Below are 25,023 nucleotides of genomic sequence, written 5' to 3'. Positions count from 1 at the left end.
ACATTCAGCAGACTTCGCATTCGGATTCGGCATGGATAGCATTATTCGGGTTCGCATTCGGCAAACCTGAAAAATCGCCCGAATTTTCGGGTAAACTTCGCATTCGGGGTCCTGCTGAACACCCTTGCTCCCATCTTCAAAATTCAGCATCATGGCAGCGGGCGGGCAGGCAATGATGTACCCCTTCTTGGTTCCAGTGCCGGACGTAAAGTATTGGCATTGGAGACTGTAGAAATGTGAGACACAGAGCCCCAGCGCCAGGAAGAAGTGAGTCATTGCCTGCGCTAAATTCTTGAGGGGGGAGCGCAGAAGACAGGGTTCCAAGTGAGGGGGGATGTGCCCCCCTCTCCGCCGCTGTGTGCCAGCAAGTTCTCCCTTCCAGGCTACCTATTCTGGGGGCGCTTGTAGCTAACTACCTATCCTGTGAGCACCTATAGCTGGCTAGTGGCTACCTATACTGCTTGCACCCATAGCTTGCTACCTATACTGGGGGGACCTGTAATTTGCTACCTACAGTGGGTTGCAAAAGTATTCGGCCCCCTTGAAGTTTTCCACATTTTGTCATATTACTGCCACAAACATGAATCAATTTTATTGGAATTCCACATGAAAGACCAACACAAAGTGGTGTACACATGAGAAGTGGAAAGAAAATCATATATGATTCCAAACAGTGGTGTGTGCATAATTATTCAGCCCCCTTTGATCTGAGTGCAGTCAGTTGCCTATAGACATTGCCTGATAAGTGCTAATGACTAAATAGAGTGCAACTGTGTGTAATCTAATGTCAGTACAAATACAGCTGCTCTGTGAGGGCCTCAGAGGTTGTCTAAGAGAATATTGGGAGCAACAACACCGTGAAATCCAAAGAACACACAAGACAGGTCAGGGATCAAGTTATTGAGAAATTTAAAGCAGGCTTAGGCTACAAAAAGATTTCCAAAGCCTTGAACATCCCAAGGAGCACTGTTCAAATGATCATTCAGAAATGGAAGGAATATGGCACAACTGTAAGCCTACCAAGACAAGGCCGTCCACCTAAACTCACAGGCCGAACAAGGAGAGCGCTGATCAGAAATGCAGTCAAGAGGCCCATGGTGACTCTGGACGAGTTGCAGAGATCTACAGCTCAGGTGGGGGAATCTGTCTATAGGACAACTATTAGTCATGCACTGTACAAAGTTGACCTTTATGGAAGAGTGGCAAGAAGAAAGGCATTGTTAACAGAAAGCATAAGAAGTCCCGTTTGCAGCTTGCCACAACCCATGTGGGGGACACAGCAACCATGTTGCACCACTTTGTACTGGTCTTTCACGTGGAATTCCAATAAAATTGATGCATGTTTGTGGCAGTAATGTGACAAAATGTGTAAAACTTCAAGGGGGCCGAATACTTTTGCAACCCACTGTATACTGGGGGCACCTATAGCTGGCTACCTATACTGGGGGCACCTATACCTGGCTTATCTATACTGGGGGCACATATACCTGGCTAACCTATACTGGGGCAACTATACTTTGCTTAAATATACTGGGGGCAACTGTGCCTGGCTGACCTATACTGGGGGCAATTATACTTGTCCATCTATACTGGACTGGAGGAACTTATACCTGGCTACTTACCTACTAATAATGAGGGTTTTTACATTTTTGGGTTGTACCACAGCTGTATCGTGCTGTGAAAATTGATGGGTGCTTTGGTCCCTAGGTATGGGGGGGGGGTGGCTTTGGAAGATAGGGTGGAAAAGCCTCCCCCTCTCCCCCAGAGTCCTTGTCCAATCTATGGATAAGGGGCTCATCCTCACCTCCACTGCCCAGGAAGAGGTAGCAGTAACTACCCTGCCCCCAATGGCTCACAGGGCCTTCACAGTACCCTGCTCTGATATCTCCAGTAACTCCTGCACTGTCCCCTGCTCAGTGGGGGTTAACTAGTGGCAGTGTGGCAATGCAGAGGCCACTAGAGGTGTGAAAGCAGAGTGCCCTGTGTTCCAGTGGGGGTGGGTCCTATGTATTTCCATGGGGGGATGGGACAGCAGGTGCTGGCTGCAGTCAGTGTCTGGGCTGCTATACTAAGTCTAACAAACCCTGGCAGAGCATTTTGAAACTACCCAAGGTTTCCCACTGATCCCTTTACAGACCAATGGAAATCCTCTTCCTCAGGGAGGATACAAGACCAGCGGCAAGCCATGGAGGGCCTTCCAAAGATGCTCTGCTGGGGCTTGCTATTCTTATCATAGCATGTGCTAGTGCAAGGATCAAAGTATGTGGCTACTCTTCTTTACTCGTGTGAATCAAGAGTACACTGGCACTGGACATTTCTGAAGATATTGGCGTGGGATTAACGTATGTATGGCTAATTAAGTTTAATAAAGAACTTGTACCATTGTTACATCTACTGTATATGTCACTTTTAAATCGTTGTGAAAATGGGTAAGGGGCTTTAGTACCCCTATACCTATTTCACCCTGGGAGGCGGCAGGCATCTGGGGGTAGCTTAGTTAAAGGGGACCCCAGATTTCAACATGAAGTCCCCCAGGGCCTAAATCCATACTGGAGGTGGCGATGAACACCTTGTTCATGGACCATCTTCCAGAGAACATGGACTATGCAGGCTGGTAAAGCCTCAGGCTGCAGAGCCCCACAAAGTCCAGATTCCACATTATAGCTTTACCAGCTTGCATGGGTAACAAGGAGTTAAAGATACCGCAGGATTTCCATGTTTTTAAATGTCTAAAATGGGTATCTGAACTACTATACATTAAAGTGTACCACAGGAAAGTAAATTTTTCCGGGTTTAAAAAACATTTTTTTCTTAAATTTCAAAAATAAATTTTCTCAAAAACTACGAGGTCTTTTTGAAAAAAAACATTCCCCTTGTTACCTCTATACTCCTTAACATACCCAACAAATTTGCTGATTCTAGCTCGTATGAAGGCTTTGCTATTAACTGCAAATGTTGGAGCCATTCACTTAAATGCAGTTCAAATTTAATTGTTTAGCAACCCGGTTGTACGGCAATATTGGCCTGTTCAATCAAATGACTGGCAATTTCGACACAGAGTTATTTGACCACCATTACTTATGTGCATCCCAAGTTAGTAGAGATGGTGTTTCTTCTAAAGCATTAGTTTCAAAGTATGATAGGAATTCTGCAGTAATTTCCCTGCTCATCTCTGCTTTTTCTTAACCTCCCTGGCGGTAACCCTGAACGTAGGAGGTTTTCTCAGGCCCTGCAGGGCTGATTTGCTTACTTTTTTTTTTTGCTGGACACAGCTAGCACTGTGCTAGCTGCGTCAGCACACCAACCGCTGCCGCCCCATCCATCGCGCCGCGGCGCCCCCCCCCCCCCTCAGACCCCGTGCGCTGCCTGGCCAATCAGTGCCAGGCAGCGCTGAGGGGTGGATCGGGACTCCCAATGACGTCACAACGTCGCTGGCGATGGGGCGCGCTGACGTCGGTGACGTCATCCCGCCCCGTCGCCATGGCGACGGGGGAAGCCCTCCAGGAAATCCCGTTCTTTAAATTTATATTTTGCCATATTCAGTTGTGGTCGCCTGGTTTGTAGACCATGGATGCTTTTTCTAGTTTACTTGTGTCAGTATAAGTCCAAGAATATGGATATGTCTATATTGCTCTGCTTTGTGATATTATAACATTTCTGTCCAATCTGTCACATAGAGGAGGTCACTAAGAACAGGAAGTGTGCATTGATTTCCACCTAATCAAGCATTAGTTACAAATAACGTGTTTTTAGGAATGGAACTGAGAGAAATCCCTATAGCTTTCTTTACCTCTGCATTTTTTAAACTGTATATAAGAGGATTTAACAGAGGTGAGACCACGGTGTACAAAATGGAGAAAACCTTGCTAATGCTTTCTGAATTTAAGCTTGCCAGAAAGTAGTTTCCAAACACTGCACTATAGAATGAGATAACAACACTAAGATGGGAAGCACAAGTCGAGAATGCCTTGGATCTACCCTCTGCTGATTTGATCCCTACAATTGTAAAAATGATTGATACATAGGACATCAATATAACAAGAAAGGAAGCAACTCCCATTGCAAAAGCCAATGAAAAGACAACCCATTTCCTGGCATAAGAATACGCACAGGTGAGCTTCAGAAGTGGAGGAATATCGCAATAAAAATGATTGATTATATTTGAGCCACATAAAGGGAATTTGAAGACAGTAATAGTATGTGTGATGGAGGCCAGAAAGCTAGCAGAATAAGCTCCAGACACCAATCTCCAGCACATAGACTCATTCATAACGCAATGATAGAACAGTGGATGACTTATAGCAACATAGCGGTCGTAGGCCATGGCAGTTACCAGAAAACTTTCTGATGTGGCAAACATTGCAAAAGAAAACATCTGAGCTGCACATCCTATGAATGAGATGGACTTTATAATTGACAAACAATCTGACAGCATCCTGGGGGTAATGCTGGTGGAGTAACACAAGTCTATGAATGATAGATGGCTTAGAAAGAAATACATGGGAGTATTAAGATGCTGAGACACTCTTATTAATATTATCATTCCCAGATTGCTTAAAAAAGAGCACAAGTAAGTGAGAAAAAATGAAACAAACAAAAGTAATTGGAGAGAGTAGTTGGTGGTCAGTCCTAGTAAGACAAATTCACTAATCTCAGTCTGGTTCATTTCTTGGATGAAACCTAAATGGGGTTTAAGAAATTAGTAAATACATTTATGGTAACAGGAAATTCTAGTACTACTACTTCTTCTACTGCTACCACCACTAATACTTCTTGTTATATATATATATATATATATATATATATATATATATATATATATATATATATATATATATATATATATATACCGTGTTTCCCCTATTATAAGACCTACCCCGAAAATAAGGCCTAGCTTGCATGCTTGAAATATAAGCCCTACCCTGAAAATAAGACCTAGCTGGGATGCTTTGTGCATGCGGAGGTGTGTGGTCTCTCGTTACCGCATATCCCTTGTGGCTGTGTCCCCCTCCCTTCTAAGTAACTTCTCCGGTGTCAGCGGCAGCATAATATTCAAGCTGTGAGGGCGCCCTTTGACCCTTACACTGACACTACTCTTGTCATAATCATGTGGGTGGCTGATGCGTTCCAGGCGCACATGATTATGACAAGAGGGGAGTGTTAGCGCAGAGCCAGCAAAGCGTACTGCGTAGTGTCAGCATGAGGGTCAAAGGGTGCCCTTACAGCTTGAATATTATGCCACTGACACCGGAGAAGTTACTTAGAACAGAGTGGGAAGCAGCCACAAGGGAGGTGCGGTGAGAGACCACACACCTCTCCATACACAAAGCATCTACTTCTCTCTGAATAGTAAGCCCTTCTCCTGACACTGTTATGATCTGGCTAGAGACTTGGTGGATTCTGTAAGTAGACCTATTTTTGGTTATCTTGCCTCCATGACTACTAAACACAACAGTATGCTCAATGTGATGCATACAACTTACAGCACATAAAGTAAGCTTCACTAATGCAACACGCCACAATGAGTCAGTTTGAAAAAAGCCTAGCAAATACTTTAAACTCCATGGAGTGAACAGGGGGACCTGTACACAGACATTGCCATCACTGCTGCACTGATGAGAAACAACTTACTTGAAGATTTGTGGTTGGCATTCTGTCTTTTTTAGGATACACAGAGTTCTCCCCCCCCCCCCCCCCCCGCTTTCACCAACAACAGTTTGATTATGTGGCTCACCCAGGTCTTTAAGTACTTTTAGTAATTTTTTTTAAAATGTTTGGCGGTTTATTTACACTTAGTGGTAAAGTGAAATCAAGTGATTTATTTACCTGAACATAAATCAAAATAATTTATTCTACATACTTTCCTGTTTTCTCTTTTATTCATCTGAACACTTCCCACATTTTATTTTATAAAAACATATAAAAATAATATCTCAGTGAAAACAAAAAGTAAAATAATACATTCAACGTTGTTTTATATTTAGAACCACTCAACAATACATCAAGCTTTAAATTATGAAAATGTCAAAATTGTATTCTTGTGATCTATTTCATGCAAGGTATGAAGGATTTCTAAAATGAGATACCTATAGGAAATGTTTCAGTTACTAGTCTATAAATATCTTTGTGATGAACTTCAATACTAGCAGCCTAGGACAGTGGATAGGCTTTTGGTAGTTTATTAATATCTTTGTGATGAACTTCTTCAATGGCAGCAGCCTAGGACAGTGGATTGGCTTTTGGTAGTTTATAAATATCTTTGTGATGAAATTTGTCAACAGCAGCAGCCTAGAACAGAGGAGGAGAGGCTGTAGGTGTGTTTGTGAAACAGTGCGGAAAACAATTGATCTTATAGCTTACAACATAAACGCGTGGGAATTCAGATAAACCCCTGGGTTTTATTAAAGTCAATAGCAGGTAATACTCTAATCTTATCTTACACAGGGACTAATTAAACGGACAAGGAATAGAAGAGGATGCTGTTTACAGTTGTACTCATATCTTTACATGCCCTGGCAGAATTTATGATTTCTTAACCATTCTTTATAGAATATGATTAATAACACAAAAACTTTTCCTCCACTCATGGTTAGTGGTTGTTTAAGCCATTTATTGTCAAGCAACTGTGTTTACATTTTTATTAACTCATAATCACTACACAAATTACCCAAATTACCCTGATCAAAAGTTTACATACCCCAGTTCTTAATTCCATGCATTGCACCCTTTACCATCAATGACAGCTTGAACTCTTTTGTGGTAGTTGTGGATGAGGCTCTTTATCTTTTTAGATGTTAAAGCTGCTGTAACGATCGGTGTAACACAGAGAGGATCTGATTACCGGTGATCTGCAGTATCACCGAGAATGCAGATATATACCCGATTATTAATGATCTGCAGTATCACAGATAATCAGATATATCTCTAACCTCTGGACACCTGAGTAATATGAGTGTTTGGTGCAACAGTAACACTTTGAGGAGAGCACCCGTGTTGAGGGTGCCAGGCAGTAAGAGATACTGCCCAAGAACAAGCGCCTTCCAAAGGCCTGAGGCTCCCCAAGGGGAGGAGTCAGGCTGAGAGTGGGAAGGACCAGAGTGTGAGTGACACCAATGGTGGAGTGTCACTGACAGATCTGTGAACTATCTCTAAACAGGGGAGATAGTTCTCAAGGTCGGACAGGCCAGGTCGGCAACAGACAGACAGATCAGATACAGAGACAGGAGACAGATACGGAATCCAAAGACAAGCAGGGTTCAGCAACAGAGTATCAGATATAGCGAAGTACCAAATCAGAGATCAAGAGAGTGATCAGGAAAGCAGGAAGTCATAACAGATAATAACAATGCCTAGTCTGAGGTGTGAGCTCCGTGATCATCAACACCTTGGAACTAGTCTGATATATAACAGAGTGGTAATACAGTTCCCTAGTCTTGGGTGTGAGTTCCTTGATCATCAACACCCTGGAACTAGTCTGAAGTATAACAGGATGGTAATACAGGTCCCTAGTCTTGGGTGTGAGTTCCTTGATCATCAACACCCTGGAACTAGTCTGAAGTATAACAGAATGGTAATACAGTTCCCTAGTCTTGGGTGTGAGCTTCTTGATCATCAACACCCTGGAACTAGTCTGAAGTATAACAGAATAACAATACACAGATACTGACAAAAAGGTCTGAGTGCTACCACGTAGTGATCACAATGGCAGACACCAGAGAAATGACCAGCACCCAGTATATATATTATAGCGCTCTCCAGCGCCTCCCCTAAGTGCTGGACCATTCAGAAATGGTTGAATTGTCAGCTGACCGGCTTGGTCAGCTGACACCCTTCTGGCTGTCATAAAAGTTCTGCCTCTCCACACGCGCACGCGTCCTTCTGAATCTGTGTGGACTATCAGTCCCAGCCACACCAGACATGTGTTGCAATGTATCCGCTGTGCAGGGCGCGGAACCAGCCGCACCGCTATCCGAGCATGCGGCGGTTTCTCAGCGTTCAGCCATGCTGACAGATGTAGGCCTATGCGTGCAAACCGCCGCGTCAGATGCGGAATCCGCCGCATTGGACGCGGAAACAGCCGCCTTGCTCTGAGCACCTGCGGCGGCTTTTCCGCATTTTCTCACAGCTGCCCATTCTTCCTGGCAAAAAGCCACCAGTACCCATAAATTCTTGGGGTGCCTTCTTAATTTCAAATTTGAGGTTAAGAGCCCACAGTGGCTCAATGATAATGAGGTCAGGAGACTAAGATGGTCTCTCCAGAACCTTCACTTTATGTTGCTGTAGCCAATGACAGGTCGACATGGCCTTGGGTTTTGGATAATTGTCATGTTGGAATGTCCAAGTATGTCCCATGCTCAGCCTCCTGGCAGATCAGTGCAAATTTTCCATCAGTATTTTTTAATAACTAACTGCCATTAATTCTGACCAAATTTCCTGTGCCTTTGTAGGTCACATTTACCCAAAACATCAGTGATCCACCATCATGTTTCACAGTAGGAATGGTGTACCTTTCATCATACGCTTTGTTAACTTATCGCCAAATGTAGCATTTATGGTTGTGGCCAAAAAGTTAAATTTTAGTTTCATCACTCCAAATGACTTTGTGCCAGAAGGTGTGAGGCATGTCTCTGTGCTGTTTGGCATATTATAAGTTGGTTACTTTGTAGCATTTGGGTAGTAATGGCTTACTTCCGGCAACTCAGCCATGCAGCCCATCTTTCTTAAAGTGCTACCTTATTGCGTAACTTGAAACTGCCAACCACATTTTTTCAGAGAGTCTTGCATTTCACATGACGTTATTTGTGAATTTTTCCTTCCATCCTGAACAATTTTTCCGGTAATTGTCCCTTAAATTTCAGTTTGTTTTCCTGGCCGTGGTTTGGTTTCAACATAACCCATAATTTTCAGAATCAGAATCAATTTATTTTCGCCAAGTAAGTTTTCACCTACAAGGAATTTGTCTTGGCAGTTGCTTAACAAACACAAACACAAACAATACAAGGACAGACAGTGTGAATATTACAAGTTAAGGACGTTATAAGTATAGTGGCAGTAAGCAATGTGAGAATTGTTCATGTTTAGTTCTGTGCTGATTACTTTCAGTCCTAGCAGCTCTAACGTGGTTCAGCATTAAGTATGGCTACCGCTTGAGGAAAAAAACTGTTCCTGTGTCTAGAGGTTTTGGTAGCGATTGACCCGAATCTTACTCCTGAAGGCATGCGCTGGAAGATGGAGTGAGCAGGGTGAGAGGGGTCAGAGGCAATTTTGGTTGCTCTCTTTCTGCACCTGCTAGTGTAAAGATCCTGCAGGGAAGATAAGCTACAGCCAATTATCCTTTCCGCTGATCGGATGATGCGCTGCAGCCTCCCCTTTTCTAATGCTGAGCAGGAGCCAAACCATACAGTCATAGATGATGTTATGGTGGATTCGATGATTGCAGTGTAGAACTGCACCATTAGATTTTGAGGTAGGCCAAACTTTTTCAGCTGCCGTAGATGGTACGTTCTCTGTTGTGCTTTCTTGACAATAGTGCCAGTGTTGTTGTCCCATTTTAATTCGTTTGAGATCGTGGACCCAAGAAACTTGAATGACTCTACTTGGGTTATTGTGGATCCATTTATGGTTAAGGGGAGGTGCTGGGGGGGGGGGGGACTACTTAATTAGAGTTTAAAAACTGCTTATTTGCATTCTCAATTCCTTGGATATTTTCTTACATCCCTTTTCTGTTTTATAGCGTGCAGCTACCTTTCCCTGCAGATCCTTTGACATTAATTTTGCTTTACCCATGACTAAAGGTGCCCATACACTAATGCAATTTCCTGCCAATAGACAGCATATTCGATCACTGTGATCGAATCTGCTGTGAAATCGATAACGCAAACGCAGACCGATTGACAGATTTCCATCCGAAATCAATCGATTCCATCGATCTGCCCAGGGGGGAAATTTTGCTCGATTGCCGGTAGGTCGAGCACATCGTTAGAGGTGTTCGATATGGCAACGACCGATGCATAGCGGCAGCAATACATCACCTGTCTGGCCAGCACGAGTCCCCGGGTCCCCACTGTTTCTCACTTCTTCCAGCATCTTCTCTTCACTTCCTGTCCCGTACTGTGAGTAAGTGAAACAGTAGAGAGCGCTCTAATGCTTGAACTTTCTGCTTTGGACGGGAAGTGAAGAGAAGGAGTATTCTGGAAGAAATGAGACTGCAGGGCCTCGGGGAATTGCTCCGGCAGACAGGTAATGTATTGCGGGTGGCCCGTGGGAGCGCCCCTGCTCCCCCGGGCCACCCACAATACAATACCTGTCTGCCGGCGCGATTCCCCGGGGCCCTGCAGTCTCATTTCTTCCAGCATACTCCTTCTCTTCACTTCCTGTCCAAAGAAGAAAGTTTGCCACCAGATCGACCAAAGTTTGCCACCAGATCAACCAACAGATCCCTCTCTGATCGAATCTGATCTATTGGCTGCCCATACACTGCAAACAGATTTTTGAATCGATTTCAGCATGAAATCGATCAAAGGAAGCTTCACAGTTTGTGAATCAATTTCATGCTGAATTCGATTCAAAATCTGTTTGCAGTGTATGGGCAGCCAATAGATCAGATTCGATCAGAGAGGGATCTATCTGTTGGTCGATCTGGTGGCAATCGACCAGTGTAGGGCTGCCTTTAGAATCCAAACAACATCAGTCCAGCACAGGATGATTCCAGAAACTTATTAACTTTTCAACACACCCACTAATTAAAAGCAAACAGATCACAGGTGAAGATGGTTACCTTTAATAGCCATTAAAACCTGTTTGTGGCAAGTTGTGCACATGTAATCAGGCCAAATCACCAGGGTATGTACTGTACATATTTGCTCAGGATCATTTGGGTAGTTTTCTGATTAAAATTTAAAAAGGGTAAAAACAGTTTTTGTATTATCATTCACATTCTCTGAAAAAATGATTAAGAAATAATTCTGTCAGGATATTTAAACATGTGATCACAACTGTATATCAAAATAACAAAAACATGAATAATACAATAAACTTACATGACACTTGATTTTTCATGTAATTTATTTTATTTATTTAATCATTTATATAGAGCCAACATATTACGCAGCGCTGTACAGAGTATATTGTCTTATCACTAACTGTCCCTCCAATCTAGTCCCTACCCTGCTGCTCTGGCGCTTTGAGTCCGCCAGGAGAAAAGCGCGATATAAATGTTATTTGTCTTGTCTTGTCTACCATGGTCATATGTCTATGTACAGGATCTTCTCAAAAAATTAGCATATTGTGATAAAGTTCATTATTTTCTGTAATGTACTGATAAACATTAGACTTTCATATATTTTAGATTCAAATACACACAACTGAAGTAGTTCAAGCCTTTTATTGTTTTAATATTGATGATTTTGACATACAGCTCATAAAAACCCAAATTTCCTATCTCAAAAAATTAGCATATTTCATCCGACCAATAAAAGAAAAGTGTTTTTAAAACTAAAAAAGGCAACCTTCAAATAATTATGTTCAGGTATGCACTCAATACTTTGTCGGGACTCCTTTTGCAGAAATGACTGCTTCAATGTGGCGTGGCATGGAGGCAATCAGCCTGTGGCACTGCTCAGGTGCTATGGAGGCCCAGGATGCTTCGATAGCGGCCTTAAGCTCATCCAGAGTGTTGGGTCTTGCGTCTCTCAACTTTCTCTTCACAATATCCCACAGATTCTCTATGGGGTTCAGGTCAGGAGAGTTGGCAGGCCAATTGAGCACAGTAATACCTTTTGGGTTCCCACGCCTTAGCGTCTTCTTCGCAGTTGGGAAGGTTTTGTGTACGCCTGGTATGTTCAGGCGCCCCCAGTATATTGCCTTGAAAAACAAATACCCATAAAGCTACAATTATTTTCAAAGTCAAATTAGATATCGCTCCTATTGTTGGCTCTATGAGTCTAATGTGTATCATTACATTACAGAAAATAATGAACTTTATCACAATATGCTAATTTTTTGAGAAGATCCTGTATGTATCATGTAGTGCATGTATCTAAGACCCGGTTCACATTAGCATTTCGTGCCAAAACTGTCAGTTCCAACGATTCCATTGTCCGGAGTAAATCCGTTTCCGGTCCGTTTCAGTTCCGTTCATATCTGTTTTGCATACTTTTGTGTAATTTTCTGTTTTTAAAGGGGATGTTCTAAAATTAGCATTAAAGATAAGCTATATATACCCCAGAGCTCTGAATGATCTGTAAATACATTGTGGTCATTGTTGAGGAGAGAGCTTGCTGTTCGGACAATGGATCCAGTGTATTTCTATTTTCTACAGCTTCTGGCTTGGAATAGCCTCGTTTTTAATTTTCACATACTACTATGTGGGACGGAAGCCAGCTGTTCGCAGGAGATGATGGGTGAACTCACTGCTCCTTAAAAGGCAGAGGAAGGAACAGTTCCAGACACTGTACCAGGACCTGAGATGACACCAACAAATATTTTACAGCTACTGTCGGATGTCCATATCCCTGTAAGTATCCATACCTACCCACTCCCAACCCCACCTTGCCCCACAGCAAACTGTTTCCAGTTCTATAATCCTTTCTATCTTCTGTCATAGGTGTGATGCCCTCCTGGGGATGGTGAGGAATGGCCTCATGATGAAGGATACCAGTTTTCGGAAGGCTGTCACACCAGAGGAACAACTAATGATCACTCTAAGGTTAGCAACAACAACTCCAACATATTTTTTTTAAACCAAGAACTGTTTTATTACAAAACCTTCCAACAATGGAAAAAAATAACAACGCTTCCAACATTGAAGTGAACACCACAGTCTTCCAATGTGGAAGAGAGCAAAACATTTTTTTCTATTTTTCAAAAACAGAACATAAAAATGTGGGCACAGAATCCCTTGGGTGTCGCCTTCTAAACCTGACCCACAGGGACGGCAACATGCCATGCCAAGGCCAAAGGAACCAGGCTGTTAGCCAGGTTGGGCCAAGCCATGACATGTTGCGGTTCCTTTGAGACAGGTTCTGAAGGCCACGTTCAAGGGGAGGCCCAAGTAGTGCTACAATTTTCAGTTCAACAGACATAAACTGGGTGATGGTACAATGGGGCACAGAGCTCAACTAGTGCAAACAAATAGTGCAAAAAGGACACTATAGTCCATGGGTGAGGGTAGAATGTGGGCACAGGGTGCCTTGGGCGTCGCCTTCTAAACCTGACCCACAGAGATGGCAGCATGCCATGCCAAGGCCAAAGGAACCAGGCTGGTAGCTGAGTTGGGCCGAGCCATGACATTTTGCGGTTCCTGTGGGACGGGTTCTGAAGGCCACGTCTAAGGGAAGGCCATGAGAAGCACAACTTTCTTTTTCAATTGTACATTATAATTTTGGGTCTGACCCTGATCCAAGAAACAGGTTTGGTGTAGATGGTTGGTCAGGAGTGTCAGGGGTACTAACGGTTGAAGTGCTAGAACCTGTTCCTAACTGGGTGTGCCTTTGGTCCTCAAATGCACTCCCTCTATAGCCTTGGTAGGTTTGGGAAGGGAATTGCCAGGTTGTAGGTGGTCTAAACACTGGTGGTTGGGCCTGAAACTGTGGTTCCTTGTGTGCTTTGACAGCCTCTAGAAGGCTGTAGTGGCACGACAGCATACTTCCACTTGGGACTTTGTCCACCAAGGGAAGAAGGGACATGAGGGTGTGGTAGGCTGGGTGCCCTTGATGTCGCATGACTTCTGCACTATGGCTTTGCATTTGATGTATCTGCTGCTGCAATTACGATACTTGGTTGTGGTGCTGCTGTTGGATTTGGTCACACTGTGCATGATATTCATCATGCAGCAGTTTCACTTCATCCTGGTAGTGCCTGTGCACCACGTCTAGCTCTTTTTGAAGCGACTCAATATGGCTCCATCCTGCATCTACCTGGTAATGATGGACTCTTGGCTTCTAAATATACCAAGTAGGCCTGACACTGCACCCAACATCTCTGCCAATATCTCTGCCTCAGTCTCCTTTCTTGTGGGTACAGGCGCAGCTCTCTGCCTCCTTGGAGCTGGAGGGGTTTCTGCCTCTGAGGTTTGGACTCTACGTGGCTGGGCAGCACTAGTGGACAGTGCCGGTGTTGGTGCCTGTGCAGTGTCCTGGACAGCGTCGGTTGGGGTAGGAGGATAAGGCCTGGGGTCCTGAGGAGGGAAGGTTAAAGAGAAGCTCCAACCAAGAATTGAACTTTATCCCAATCAGTAGCTGATACCCCCTTTACATGAGAAATATATTGCTTTTCACAAACAGACCATCAGGGGGCGCTGTATGACTGATTTTGTGCTGAAACCCCTCCCACAAGAAGCTCTGGGACCGCGGTACTTTTGGAAGTTTGTTACAATGTAACAAGGTTCACAGACAGGAATTAGCTGTTTACAGCTGTCTCTAACAGCCAAAACAGCTAGCAGCAGCTACATAACCTGCCCACAGTAAAAATGTCACCATGTAATAAATGTCAGAATGTAAATCGGGGAGAGGAAAGATTTTACAAAGAGCAAACACTGACTGAATCATTTATACATAATTATTGTAAAATTGAAGCACTTTTTTATTGCATTATTTTCACTGGAGTTCCTCTTTAAGTCCTCCCTTTCAGACCGCATTGAGTCCACGGAAACCTGCCTACTGACAAGTGGTGGCAAATAGTCCGCGTCCAGCACAGGGTCATCACCAATGTCCTGAAACACATCTTCGTCACTATCCCCAATATCAACGACCTCCCGATCAGTCTCGAGGTCCTCATCCTCCTGAAAATTATCTTCAGTCCTGTAGATAATACAAAAGGAAAATGTTACCATCATATAACGCGTGTTGTTGTTGTTATCATCATCATATACCGTGTTTTTATGAAAGGTAAAAGTAGTTGAACTTACACTCTAGCCTTCCACTCCTTTGTTCTTTGTGCTAAAAATCTCAGATCCTTGACATAGGCGTCGCGTACACTGTGCTATCGGGTCTTGTATTTTTCAACTGCAAAAAACAAAAAATAATAACTTTATTATTTCTCTCCTAGGTTCATGGCAACTGGGCAATCCTACGCATCGCTACACATACCATTCAGAATTGGGAAGAGTACAGTGGCAGGCATCATAGTGAGGACCTCCAAAATTCTCTGGAGAAGGCTGAGGGCCACATATATGCCTGTTGCACACACCGGAAAATGGGAGGAGATTTCAGACCGCTTCTGGACAGTGTGTCGGTTCCCGAATTGTGTAGGTGCGATTGACGGAAAGCACATCAAGATCCAGAAACCGTTGAGGAGTGGAAGCCATTACTTCAACTACAAAAAGTACTTTAGTATTGTTCTAATGGCAGTGGCTGATGCGGACTACAAAATTGTATACGTAGACGTGGGGTCATACGGGAGTGCCAATGACTCCGGCATATTTCAGAACACTACACTGTACCACCCACCGGCTGGAGCCAAACCAACTGCACCTACCCGCAGACAAAAATTGGCCTGGGAGAACGATACCTGCCTACCCCTTTGTCTTTGTGGGAGATGAGGCTTTTGCCCTTTCTACCCACGTTATGCGGTCATATCCTGACAGGGTCCTCGACCGGAAACAGACAATTTTTAATGCACGGCTCAGCCACGGTCACTGAATGGCGGAGTGTACCTTTGGCATCCTGGCAAACAAGTGGAGGATGTTCCACACACCGCTGCTAGTGAAGCCTGACAACGTTGTCCACGGTGTCAAAGCAGCATGCATTCTCCACAATTTTGTGCACCAGGAGGAAGTGGATATTCCCAACCTTGCAGAGGTACTCCCACTTCGGCCGATGCGGAGGTACGCGCAAAGGCCAACTATTGGCTGACTATTTTATGCCACCTGTAGGACAAGCATAACATTTTGTTTATTTTGTTCATTGTTTGTTTTGTTCATTGGTTATGTGGTTCATTAGTTTATTTTGTTCATGGTTTTATTTTGTTAATTTTTAATTTAAAAAAATTATTTATGTTTGTAAATTGTTTTACTGGACGTAATGTTGGATGGGGGTACACAGAGCATGCATGTCTGAGCCGAGGGCAAGCAGTCATGTGCCTGCGTCCCAGACACACATGGTTGAGACATGGGTAGTGGGTGGGACACGGGTACACAGAGCATGCATGTCTGAACCGCAGGCAAGCAGTCGTGCACCTGCGGCCCACACACAAGTGGTTGGGTCAAGGCCTGCGTGCTACATATTCACTATGAACCCCCCACATCAAGAAATCACACAGCTGCAACACATCACAACCTCCCAACATCCATTGTAAACATACCTTGAGCAGTTTTCCGCTTCCTATTCAATTCATCGAATCCCTGCACATACGTTTTGCAGATGTCCTCCTATAACCAGAGACAATCTAAACTAAAAGTTTTCCTCCAGCCCCATGCACATGGATCACTCCCACGACGCCATCCTCAGCCTTCTCTGTTGCCGGTAGCGGGTCCCGTAACTTTTGCCAGTCGCAGCCAGTCTGCGTATATCTACGGCAGCCACGACTGGCCAAAGTTTCGGGACCCAGTGACGGCAATACAGAAGGCTGAGGAAAGCAGCGTGGGAGCAATCCGTGTGTATGGGGTTGGAGAAAGCCCGAGGTATGTATAAAACTTTTAGTTTAGATCATCTCTGGTTTCCTTTTAGGCTACTTGCAGACCAAGATGTTGCATTAGGTGCCACGTTAAGTTCGCATACCGTGCACCTAACGCATCGTATGGTGCTGCAAGAGAGGACGGTAGAGTGAGCCGCGTTAGGCGGCTCTATCCCTATAAGGTCTCCCAGAGTGGCGCTGATTGGCCGGCGGGACCACTTGATGAGGAGCGAGACACTCCGCATCACGTGGTCCCGCCGGCCAATCAGCGGCCACCAGTGCAGTGAGTATTAAGTAGCCAGGTGCGCGGCTACTGTAGCTGGCTCTCCCCACTTCCTCTCCGCCCCCCACTGTGCATGTGCAAACAGTCTAACGCGGCTATAGCCGCTCTTACGCCGTAGCATGCTGCACTTTCCCGACAACGTGCAGCGTTACATGTAACGCAACGTGGGCTGTGTGAACAGCCCACTTGTGTTACATTGCTGTGCGTTGGGGGAACGTCCCTGTGTGGAAGCAGCCTAAAGGTCTTCTATCCAAAATGTCAGACTACTTGTTGTGACCTCTAATTGTATCTCGGGTCTACTTTCTTCTATTGTATCATGAACCAGGGGAAATTTGACTTTCCTGTTCCGCTGAATTATACATGTGTCTGATTTAAATTAAAATGTATGTATATTTCTTTCTTTTTATCATAAGGTTTGCTGAAAAGTATAACTATGCTGCTAATTGTTGATACAAAATGATTTTGTAAACAGACAACACTTTAACATAAACTGTCGGTTGATTGCTACTATAACATCCATAGTAGCTGGATCACATGTACTGATACATTACAATCCTTTACAGCGACATTGCAAAGGTTACTTTAGGACAAAATAGCTTTTTCCATTGTAACAATTAGCAAAACACATAGTCAATAATACCAGAGAGAGACGAAGCTACGAATCTGCAGAGAGGCAGTCCCTATAGAGGCAATACTGATTGACTCCTCTGTATCTACTAATTAGCATTACATATTTTCTGTAAACACTGAAAGACCCAAAGTGACTTATTAGATTCATGGCACTTTGGGATCTGAGCCTTATTACAATCTCTGTAGTCACCAGGGTTGTTGGATAGAATGAATTGTAATCTGTTCTTGTTACATGAAATTAACTTGCTTAAAAAAAAACCCGAATGAGCTGTTTGCTATTCAGAAAATACAGATACATAAATAATAGATACATAGACATGCAAAAAGAAAATTAAAAGAAAATAAAGTCTGAACGTAATATATTAACTATTAATAATTCAGAAAAAAAGGAAAAATAGATAAGCAAACAAATATTTTCACTACAATAAATTGTCACTGCATAATGGCGATTAGGATAATACATGTTCCATGAATACTCAATATAATAAGTGTTTAGGACCATTTACTTTGAAATCAGCAAAAAGTGTTGTTGCCTTGAGCAGAATAGTGAATATGGGAATCAAGTCAAATTTAGACTGTTTTCTATAGATAACAAGAACATACATACAATTTCATCCTCTTACCATAAAGTTAGGTTAGGGTGTGAATGAGATCATTTTTTGTACATCTTAACCTTACCTGGACCGACGCAGTACAAACCTATGTACAGCAGGTGGTGCTGCAGCCCTGACTGAACGCAGACTCTTTGTCGCATTGATTGAGCGTCCCTGCCGTTACCGCCGATCTTGCCACTCTGTCCCCGCCGTAATTAGCTCGCCCTGCTGTCTCTATGACGGCAGAGCTCTGTGAGCAGGTCAGGAGCCATTTTCATTAGCTCCTGGCCCTGTCATCACTGTAAGCCAATCCCATTAGCTTACATTGATTGACACGGTCAGGAGCCAATGAAAGCAGCTCCTGACCTGTGTACGTGCTCTGTCGTCATAGAGATGACAGAGAGAGGAGCCTGGGGGGGGGGGGGGGGGGGGGCAGAATGGCGTGACCGGCGGGAGCGGTGGATTTTTGCAGTGATTCATCAGGAAGTGGCATTTTACTGTACCAGCAGCCTCGGGTCCTTAAAGCGGAGTGAAACCCAGCATTTCTTCTTTGCTCTAAAATATTATTTACAGCATATTATATACTACTACCATTTTTTTTTTACTAGAGCAGCATTCAATCAGTTAAACACTGGAGTAACACGCTCAGTGCAGAGAAAGCTGGGCGCATCCGAACTGGAGATAATGTTATCTTGTGTTTACTTAATTGTATCAAGTGAGGAATGTGACACATTCTCTGACACTGCAGACTCTCCTGAACACAGACAGACAATCAGAAAGCATTTTTGCCTTCAATACAAGATGAATAGAATCAGTTGTGTATACAATGCAAAGTCAGCTCTCAGAGCAAAAAAATGTACTTTGGGAACTTGTAATTTCTAAATGAATAATAATGCTTATGCACAAAAGCAAATATGATAACCGCATGGCATATAAAAAGTAGGAAAACATGTTTTTATTGAATATTATGTCAGGGTTTTATACCGCTTTAACGGAGCAGAGGCTGCTGGTACCAAAGTGGTTAAGTCCCATACATAGGCCAGATGAAACTAGGCAAAATGGCCGATAACAACAGCCTCTACTGAGAATCTAGCATGTGTACAGCAGCGACTGACCCCCTCAGCCACTTGGACAGTGATCCGCCTGGTGGATAGGATTGCTCTACCCACTCAACTGTCTCATAAGTGGCATCACTCCTGCTCCATTAGCCCTTCACCACCTGCATAGCAAAAGAAAACACTGCTAGCGTGCTGGCTAGGTAGGAACGTAACTGTACAGCCTCAGCCCTGTAAAGCCACCAAAGGAATCGCTCCTTATCCCTGCCGAGTGACATGTCTCACACATGTATACAAGGCTTTAGGACTCCTGTCATGCATGATGAGGCCTGATATGAGAACAAGCCTTTGAATACATCTCGATTTTTTTCCCATTTATGTTGATAATGATAATAATAAGTGTGGATGAGCAAAACAGTCAATATCAAGTTCACACAATTTTTTGTTAAATGACCCGAGAATTAGCATGTGCAGGTCTTGTTGTGGCAGCAAATGTCTGAGTTAATATCAGCAGCATCATTTGGCAGCTTGGTGTCATCATCCCAAACTATTATCAGAGCTCACAAAATATTTAGTTGAAACATTTTTTTATTGCCAGGTTTCCATGACACACTAAGAATAAATCAGTTTACTTGTAAAATGTGTCATTAATACAAACTATTGGCTACTCGGTGCCAAAATAGAAGTTTGGAAGCCCAAGAAATAATGAGCACCCGGCCTGTCGAACCAAAATTTATCGTTTTAAGAATTAGTGTTTTGAAAAATATAGTTTAAAAATTTGTTTTGACAATTATCATTTTGTAAATCATCATTTCAATTTTTTTTTATCATTTTTAAGTTTGATTTGAGAATTATAATTATGTAAATTAGCCTTTTTGAAATGTATTATCTTAGAAATGTATCAGCTTTATTTGCAGCAGAGAAAGGGGATTTTAGGGTTAGGAATCAGGAAGGAGGCTTTAGGGTTAGGTGTCCGGAAGCAGAGTTTTAGGGTTTGGCACCACCAGGAAGGTCTTAGGGTTAGGCACCACCAGGGTGGCTTAGGGTTAGGCACCACCAGGGAGGGTGGCTTAGGGTTAGGCACCACCAGGGAGGGTGGCTTAGGGTTAGGCACCACCAGTGGGTCTAAGGGTTAGGAATCGGTAGAGGGAGGGTTCTGTGTGATAGTAGGGTTAGGTTAAGTTGTAGTAAAATATCGGTAATATTTACCATTGTTTTACTATGCTCATTACATCTGTAAATATAGTTTCCCTTTATAATACCGTTGTTTTAACATATTTATTATTCTATCTCAGATAAAGATGAAGAAATAATAAAAAATTGTTATAGACAATATTTAAAAATTTCGGCTATACCCAGCGCTCTTTTTTCCTGGTGCCTTTATTTGATGTATGCAATAACACCTCCCCTGATCCCTCCATATCCACGCATACACACATCTTCCCCAGTAATCTGGATGTTTCATCTCTTTTTAATATCTTTAATGTCTTACATCATTTTAATATCTTTTATGTCGCCTCCTCTTTTGTAGAGTACCCTCTAATGTTATAGACCATATAGGCTGGTATTGCTCAAGATGGATAGAAATAAAATCTCCTGTGCTCATGCAAATATAATGCAAAGATTTACCATGACACAAATTGTACTCATCCTCCTCACTTGAGGAATTAAATATGATTTATAGTAAATTGTACATTGCTTTTAGGGCAATTCCCTTTTTTAATAATTTTTTTTTATTTCTATTCATTTTGTTTGTATTTGTGGGTAGTGATGGACGAACATGGTCGCGGGTGAAGTTCCCAGTGAACTACACAATGTTCGCCCTATACTTTAAAATGGAATAATTTTTTGGCCCTACACCCTTAAAGGGGCACTACAGCAAAAAAATGTAAAATTTAAAATATGTGCAAACATATACAAATAAGAAGTACATGAACCCTAAAAAATGAACCATTAATTACTTTTCTCCTATAATTCTGTCACTTACAGTAGGCAGTAGAAATCTGACAGAAGTGACAGGTTTTGGACTAGTCCATCTCTTCATTAGAGTTGGGCTGAACGGTTCGCCTGCGAACGGTTCCATGCGAACTTCAGTGGTTCGCGTTCGTGTCCCGCAGGCGAAGTTTTGCGGAAGTTCGGTTCGCCCCATAATGCACCATGAGGGTCAACTTTGACCCTCTACATCACAGTCAGCAGGCCCAGTGTAGCCAATTAGGCTACACTAGCCCCTGGAGCCACTCCCCCCCTAATAAAAGGCAGGCAGCGGAGGCCATTACGCTCACTCGTTTGCCTGCGTTAGTGAGAGTAGGGCGAGCTGCTGCAGACTGTTTCTCATAGGGAAAGATTAGTTAGGCTTAGCTTGTTCCTGGCTGCATACCTGTTTTGTTCAGTGAGCCCACCATACCTGTTCTGTTCAGTGAGCCCACTGGATACCTGCATACCTATTCAGTGAACCTGCCACTGCATACCTGTTCTGTGAACCCACCACTGCATACCTGTACTGTGAACCCACCACTGCATACCTGTTCAGTGAACCCACCACTGCATACCTGTTCAGTGAACCCACCACTGCATACCTGTTCAGTGAACCCGCCACTGCATACCTGTTCTGTGAACCCACCACTGCATACCTGTTCAGTGAACCCACCACTGCATACCTGTTCAGTGAACCCACCACTGCATACCTGTTCAGTGAACCCACCACTGCATACCTGTTCTGTTCAGTGAACCCGCCACTGTATACCTGTACTGTTCAGTGAACCCGCCACTGCATACCTGTTCTGTTCAGTGAACCTGCCACTGTATACCTGTTCTGTTCAGTGAACCCGCCACTGTATTCCTGTTCAGTGAACCCACCACTGCATACCTGTTCTGTTCAGTGAACCCGCCATTGCATACCTGTTGTGTTCAGTGAACCCGCCACTGTATACCTGTTCTGTTCAGTGAACCCGCCACTGTATACCTGTTCTGTTCAGTGAACCTGCCACTGTATACCTGTTCTGTTCAGTGAACCCGCCACTGTGTACCTGTTCTGTGAACTTGCCACTGCATACCTGTCCTGTGAACCCACCACTGCATACCTGTTCTGTTCAGTGAACCCGCCACTGCATACCTGTTCTGTTCAGTGAACCCGCCACTGTATACCTGTTCAGTGAACCCGCCACTGCATACCTGTTCAGTGAACCCATCACTGCATACCTGTTCAGTGAACCCACCACTGCATACTTGTTCAGTGAACCTGCCACTGCATACCTGTTCTGTTCAGTGAACCTGCCACTGTATACCTGTTCTGTTCAGTGAACCCGCCACTGCATACCTGTTCTGTTCAGTGAACCCGCCACTGTATTCCTGTTCAGTGAACCCACCACTGCATACCTGTTCTGTTCAGTGAACCCGCCACTGCATACCTGTTGTGTTCAGTGAACCCACCACTGTATACCTGTTCTGTTCAGTGAACCTGCCACTGTATACCTGTTCTGTTCAGTGAACCCGCCACTGTATACCTGTTCAGTGAACCTGCCACTGCATACCTGTTCAGTGAACCCACCACTGCATACCTGTTCAGTGAACCCACCACTGCATACCTGTACAGTGAACCTGCCACTACATACCTGTTCTGTTCAGTGAACCTGCCACTGTATACCTGTTCTGTTCAGTGAACCCGCCACTGCATACCTGTTCTGTTCAGTGAACCCGCCACTGTATTCCTGTTCAGTGAACCCACCACTGCATACCTGTTCTGTTCAGTGAACCCGCCACTGCATACCTGTTGTGTTCAGTGAACCCGCCACTGTATACCTGTTCTGTTCAGTGAACCTGCCACTGTATACCTGTTCTGTTCAGTGAACCCGCCACTGTATACCTGTTCTGTTCAGTGAACCTGCCACTGTATACCTGTTCTGTTCAGTGAACCTGCCACTGCATACCTGTTCTGTGAACCCGCCACTGCATACCTGTTGTGTTCAGTGAACCCGCCACTGCATACCTGTTCAGTGAACCCGCCACTGCATACCTGCATACACAGCATCAGTGCGCATACCTGTGCAGTTAAGTGAACCCACCTACCTACGTGAGTGCACGCAGTGTGATATACCACTCCGTGCATACCCGATATGGACAAAACAGGTAGAGGAAGAGGTAGTGCCAGAGCCAGAGGAAGGCCACCCGGCAGGTCTGTGCGAGGTCGTGTTAATGTAATTTCGTGTGGACCTGGCCCACAGTACAGTGCTCGGAAGAAGGCACGTCCCATCACCTCCCAAGATTGTCAGGACGTGGTTGAGTATTTAGCGCCACAGAACACCTCATCTTGCTCAGCCACCAGCGCTACTACTAGCACCACTTCCGCTGCATTTGACACTTCGCAAGAATTATTTAGTGGTGAAATCACTGATGCACAGCCATTGTTGTTACAGCCAGATGAATTTTCACCAGCTCATATGTCTGAGTTACGCAGCAACACTATGGATGTAACGTGTAAGGAGGATGAAGGACCTACTGATGGTGCATGTTTGGATTTTTCTGAGGCAAGCGAAGCTGGGCAGGATGATTACGATGATGACGATGATACGGATCCTCTGTATGTTCCCAATAGAGGAGATGAAGAGGGGGACAGTTCAGAGGGGGAGTCAGAGAGTAGTAGGAGGAGAGAAGTTGCTGAAAGAAGCTGGGGCAGCTCTTCGTCAGAAACAGCTGGTGGCAGTGTCTGGCACCATGTATCGCCACCTATGTACAGCCAGCCAACTTGCCCTTCAGCATCAGCTGCTGAGGTCCCCATAGTGCCCACATCCCAGGGTGGCTCAGCGGTGTGGAAATTTTTTAATGTGTGTGCCTCAGATCGGAGCAAAGCCATCTGTTCGCTCTGCCAACAAAAATTGAGCCGTGGAAAGGCCAACACTCACGTAGGGACAAGTGCCTTACGAAGGCACCTGGAGAAAAGGCACAAACAGCAATGGGGTGGCCACCTGAGCAAAAGCAGCAGCAGCACACAAAAGAAAAGTCACCCTCCTTCTCCTCTTCCTCCTTCAGGTGCATCATCTGCTTCTGCCGCTTTCTCCCTTGCACCTTCACAGGCACCCTCCTCCACTCCGCCTCTGCCCTTGAGCGCTTCCTGCTCCTCTGCCCACAGCAGCAGTCAGGTGTCCGTGAAGGAAATGTTTGAGCGGAAGAAGCCAATTTCGGCCAGTCACCCCCTTGCCCGGCGTCTGACAGCTGGCGTGGCGGAACTGTTAGCTCGCCAGCTGTTACCATACCGGCTAGTGGACTCTGAGGCCTTCCGTAAATTTGTAGCCATCGGGACACCGCAGTGGAAGATGCCAGGCCGCACTTATTTTTCTAGAAAGGCCATACCCCAACTGCACCGTGAAGTTGAGAGGCAAGTGGTGTCATCTCTTGCGTCAAGGGTACACCTGACCATGGATGCCTGGTCTGCCAAGCACGGGCAGGGCCGCTACATTACGTACACAGCCCATTGGGTCAACCTGGTGAACGATGGCAAGCAGGGCGCAGCGGACCAAATTGTGACACCTCCACGGCTTGCAGGCAGGCCTCCTGCCACCTCCTTTCCTCCTGCTACATGCTCTTCGCTGTCCTCCTCCTCCTTGGCTGAGTGGCAGTTCTCCTCTCCAGCTACACAGCCCCAGCTCCGCAGGGCCTATGCTGCATGCCAGGTACGACGGTGTCACGCCATCTTAGACATGTCTTGCCTCAAAGCGGAGAGTCACACTGGAGCAGCTCTCCTGGCTGCTCTTAAGAAACAGGTGGATGAGTGGCTGACCCCGCACCACCTGGAGATAGGCAACGTGGTGTGCGACAACGGCAGCAATCTTCTTGCCGCTTTGCATATGGGGAAGCT

At 44.6% G+C, this 25,023-nt stretch overlaps 1 protein-coding gene across 1 annotated transcript in view; it reads right to left on the bottom strand.

Annotated features, from left to right (window-relative positions):
* Window positions 1–3,721: 3,721 nt before the first annotated feature.
* LOC137562192 (olfactory receptor 5G9-like) overlaps window positions 3,722–25,023 on the bottom strand; it is a 61,975-nt gene continuing 40,673 nt past the window's right edge. The window contains exons 2-3 of the mRNA XM_068273524.1: window positions 14,659–14,798; window positions 3,722–4,680 (exon numbers count right to left, since the gene is read on the bottom strand). Coding sequence (XP_068129625.1) covers window positions 3,722–4,680; window positions 14,659–14,798 — 1,099 coding nt within the window. The remainder of the gene's footprint in view (window positions 4,681–14,658; window positions 14,799–25,023) is intronic.

Source organism: Hyperolius riggenbachi, chromosome 3, assembly GCF_040937935.1.
Source record: "Hyperolius riggenbachi isolate aHypRig1 chromosome 3, aHypRig1.pri, whole genome shotgun sequence".
Lineage (NCBI taxonomy): Eukaryota > Metazoa > Chordata > Amphibia > Anura > Hyperoliidae > Hyperolius > Hyperolius riggenbachi.
The sequence above is the reverse complement of the archived record's forward strand: the minus strand, read 5'-3'. Positions and strand labels throughout refer to the sequence as shown.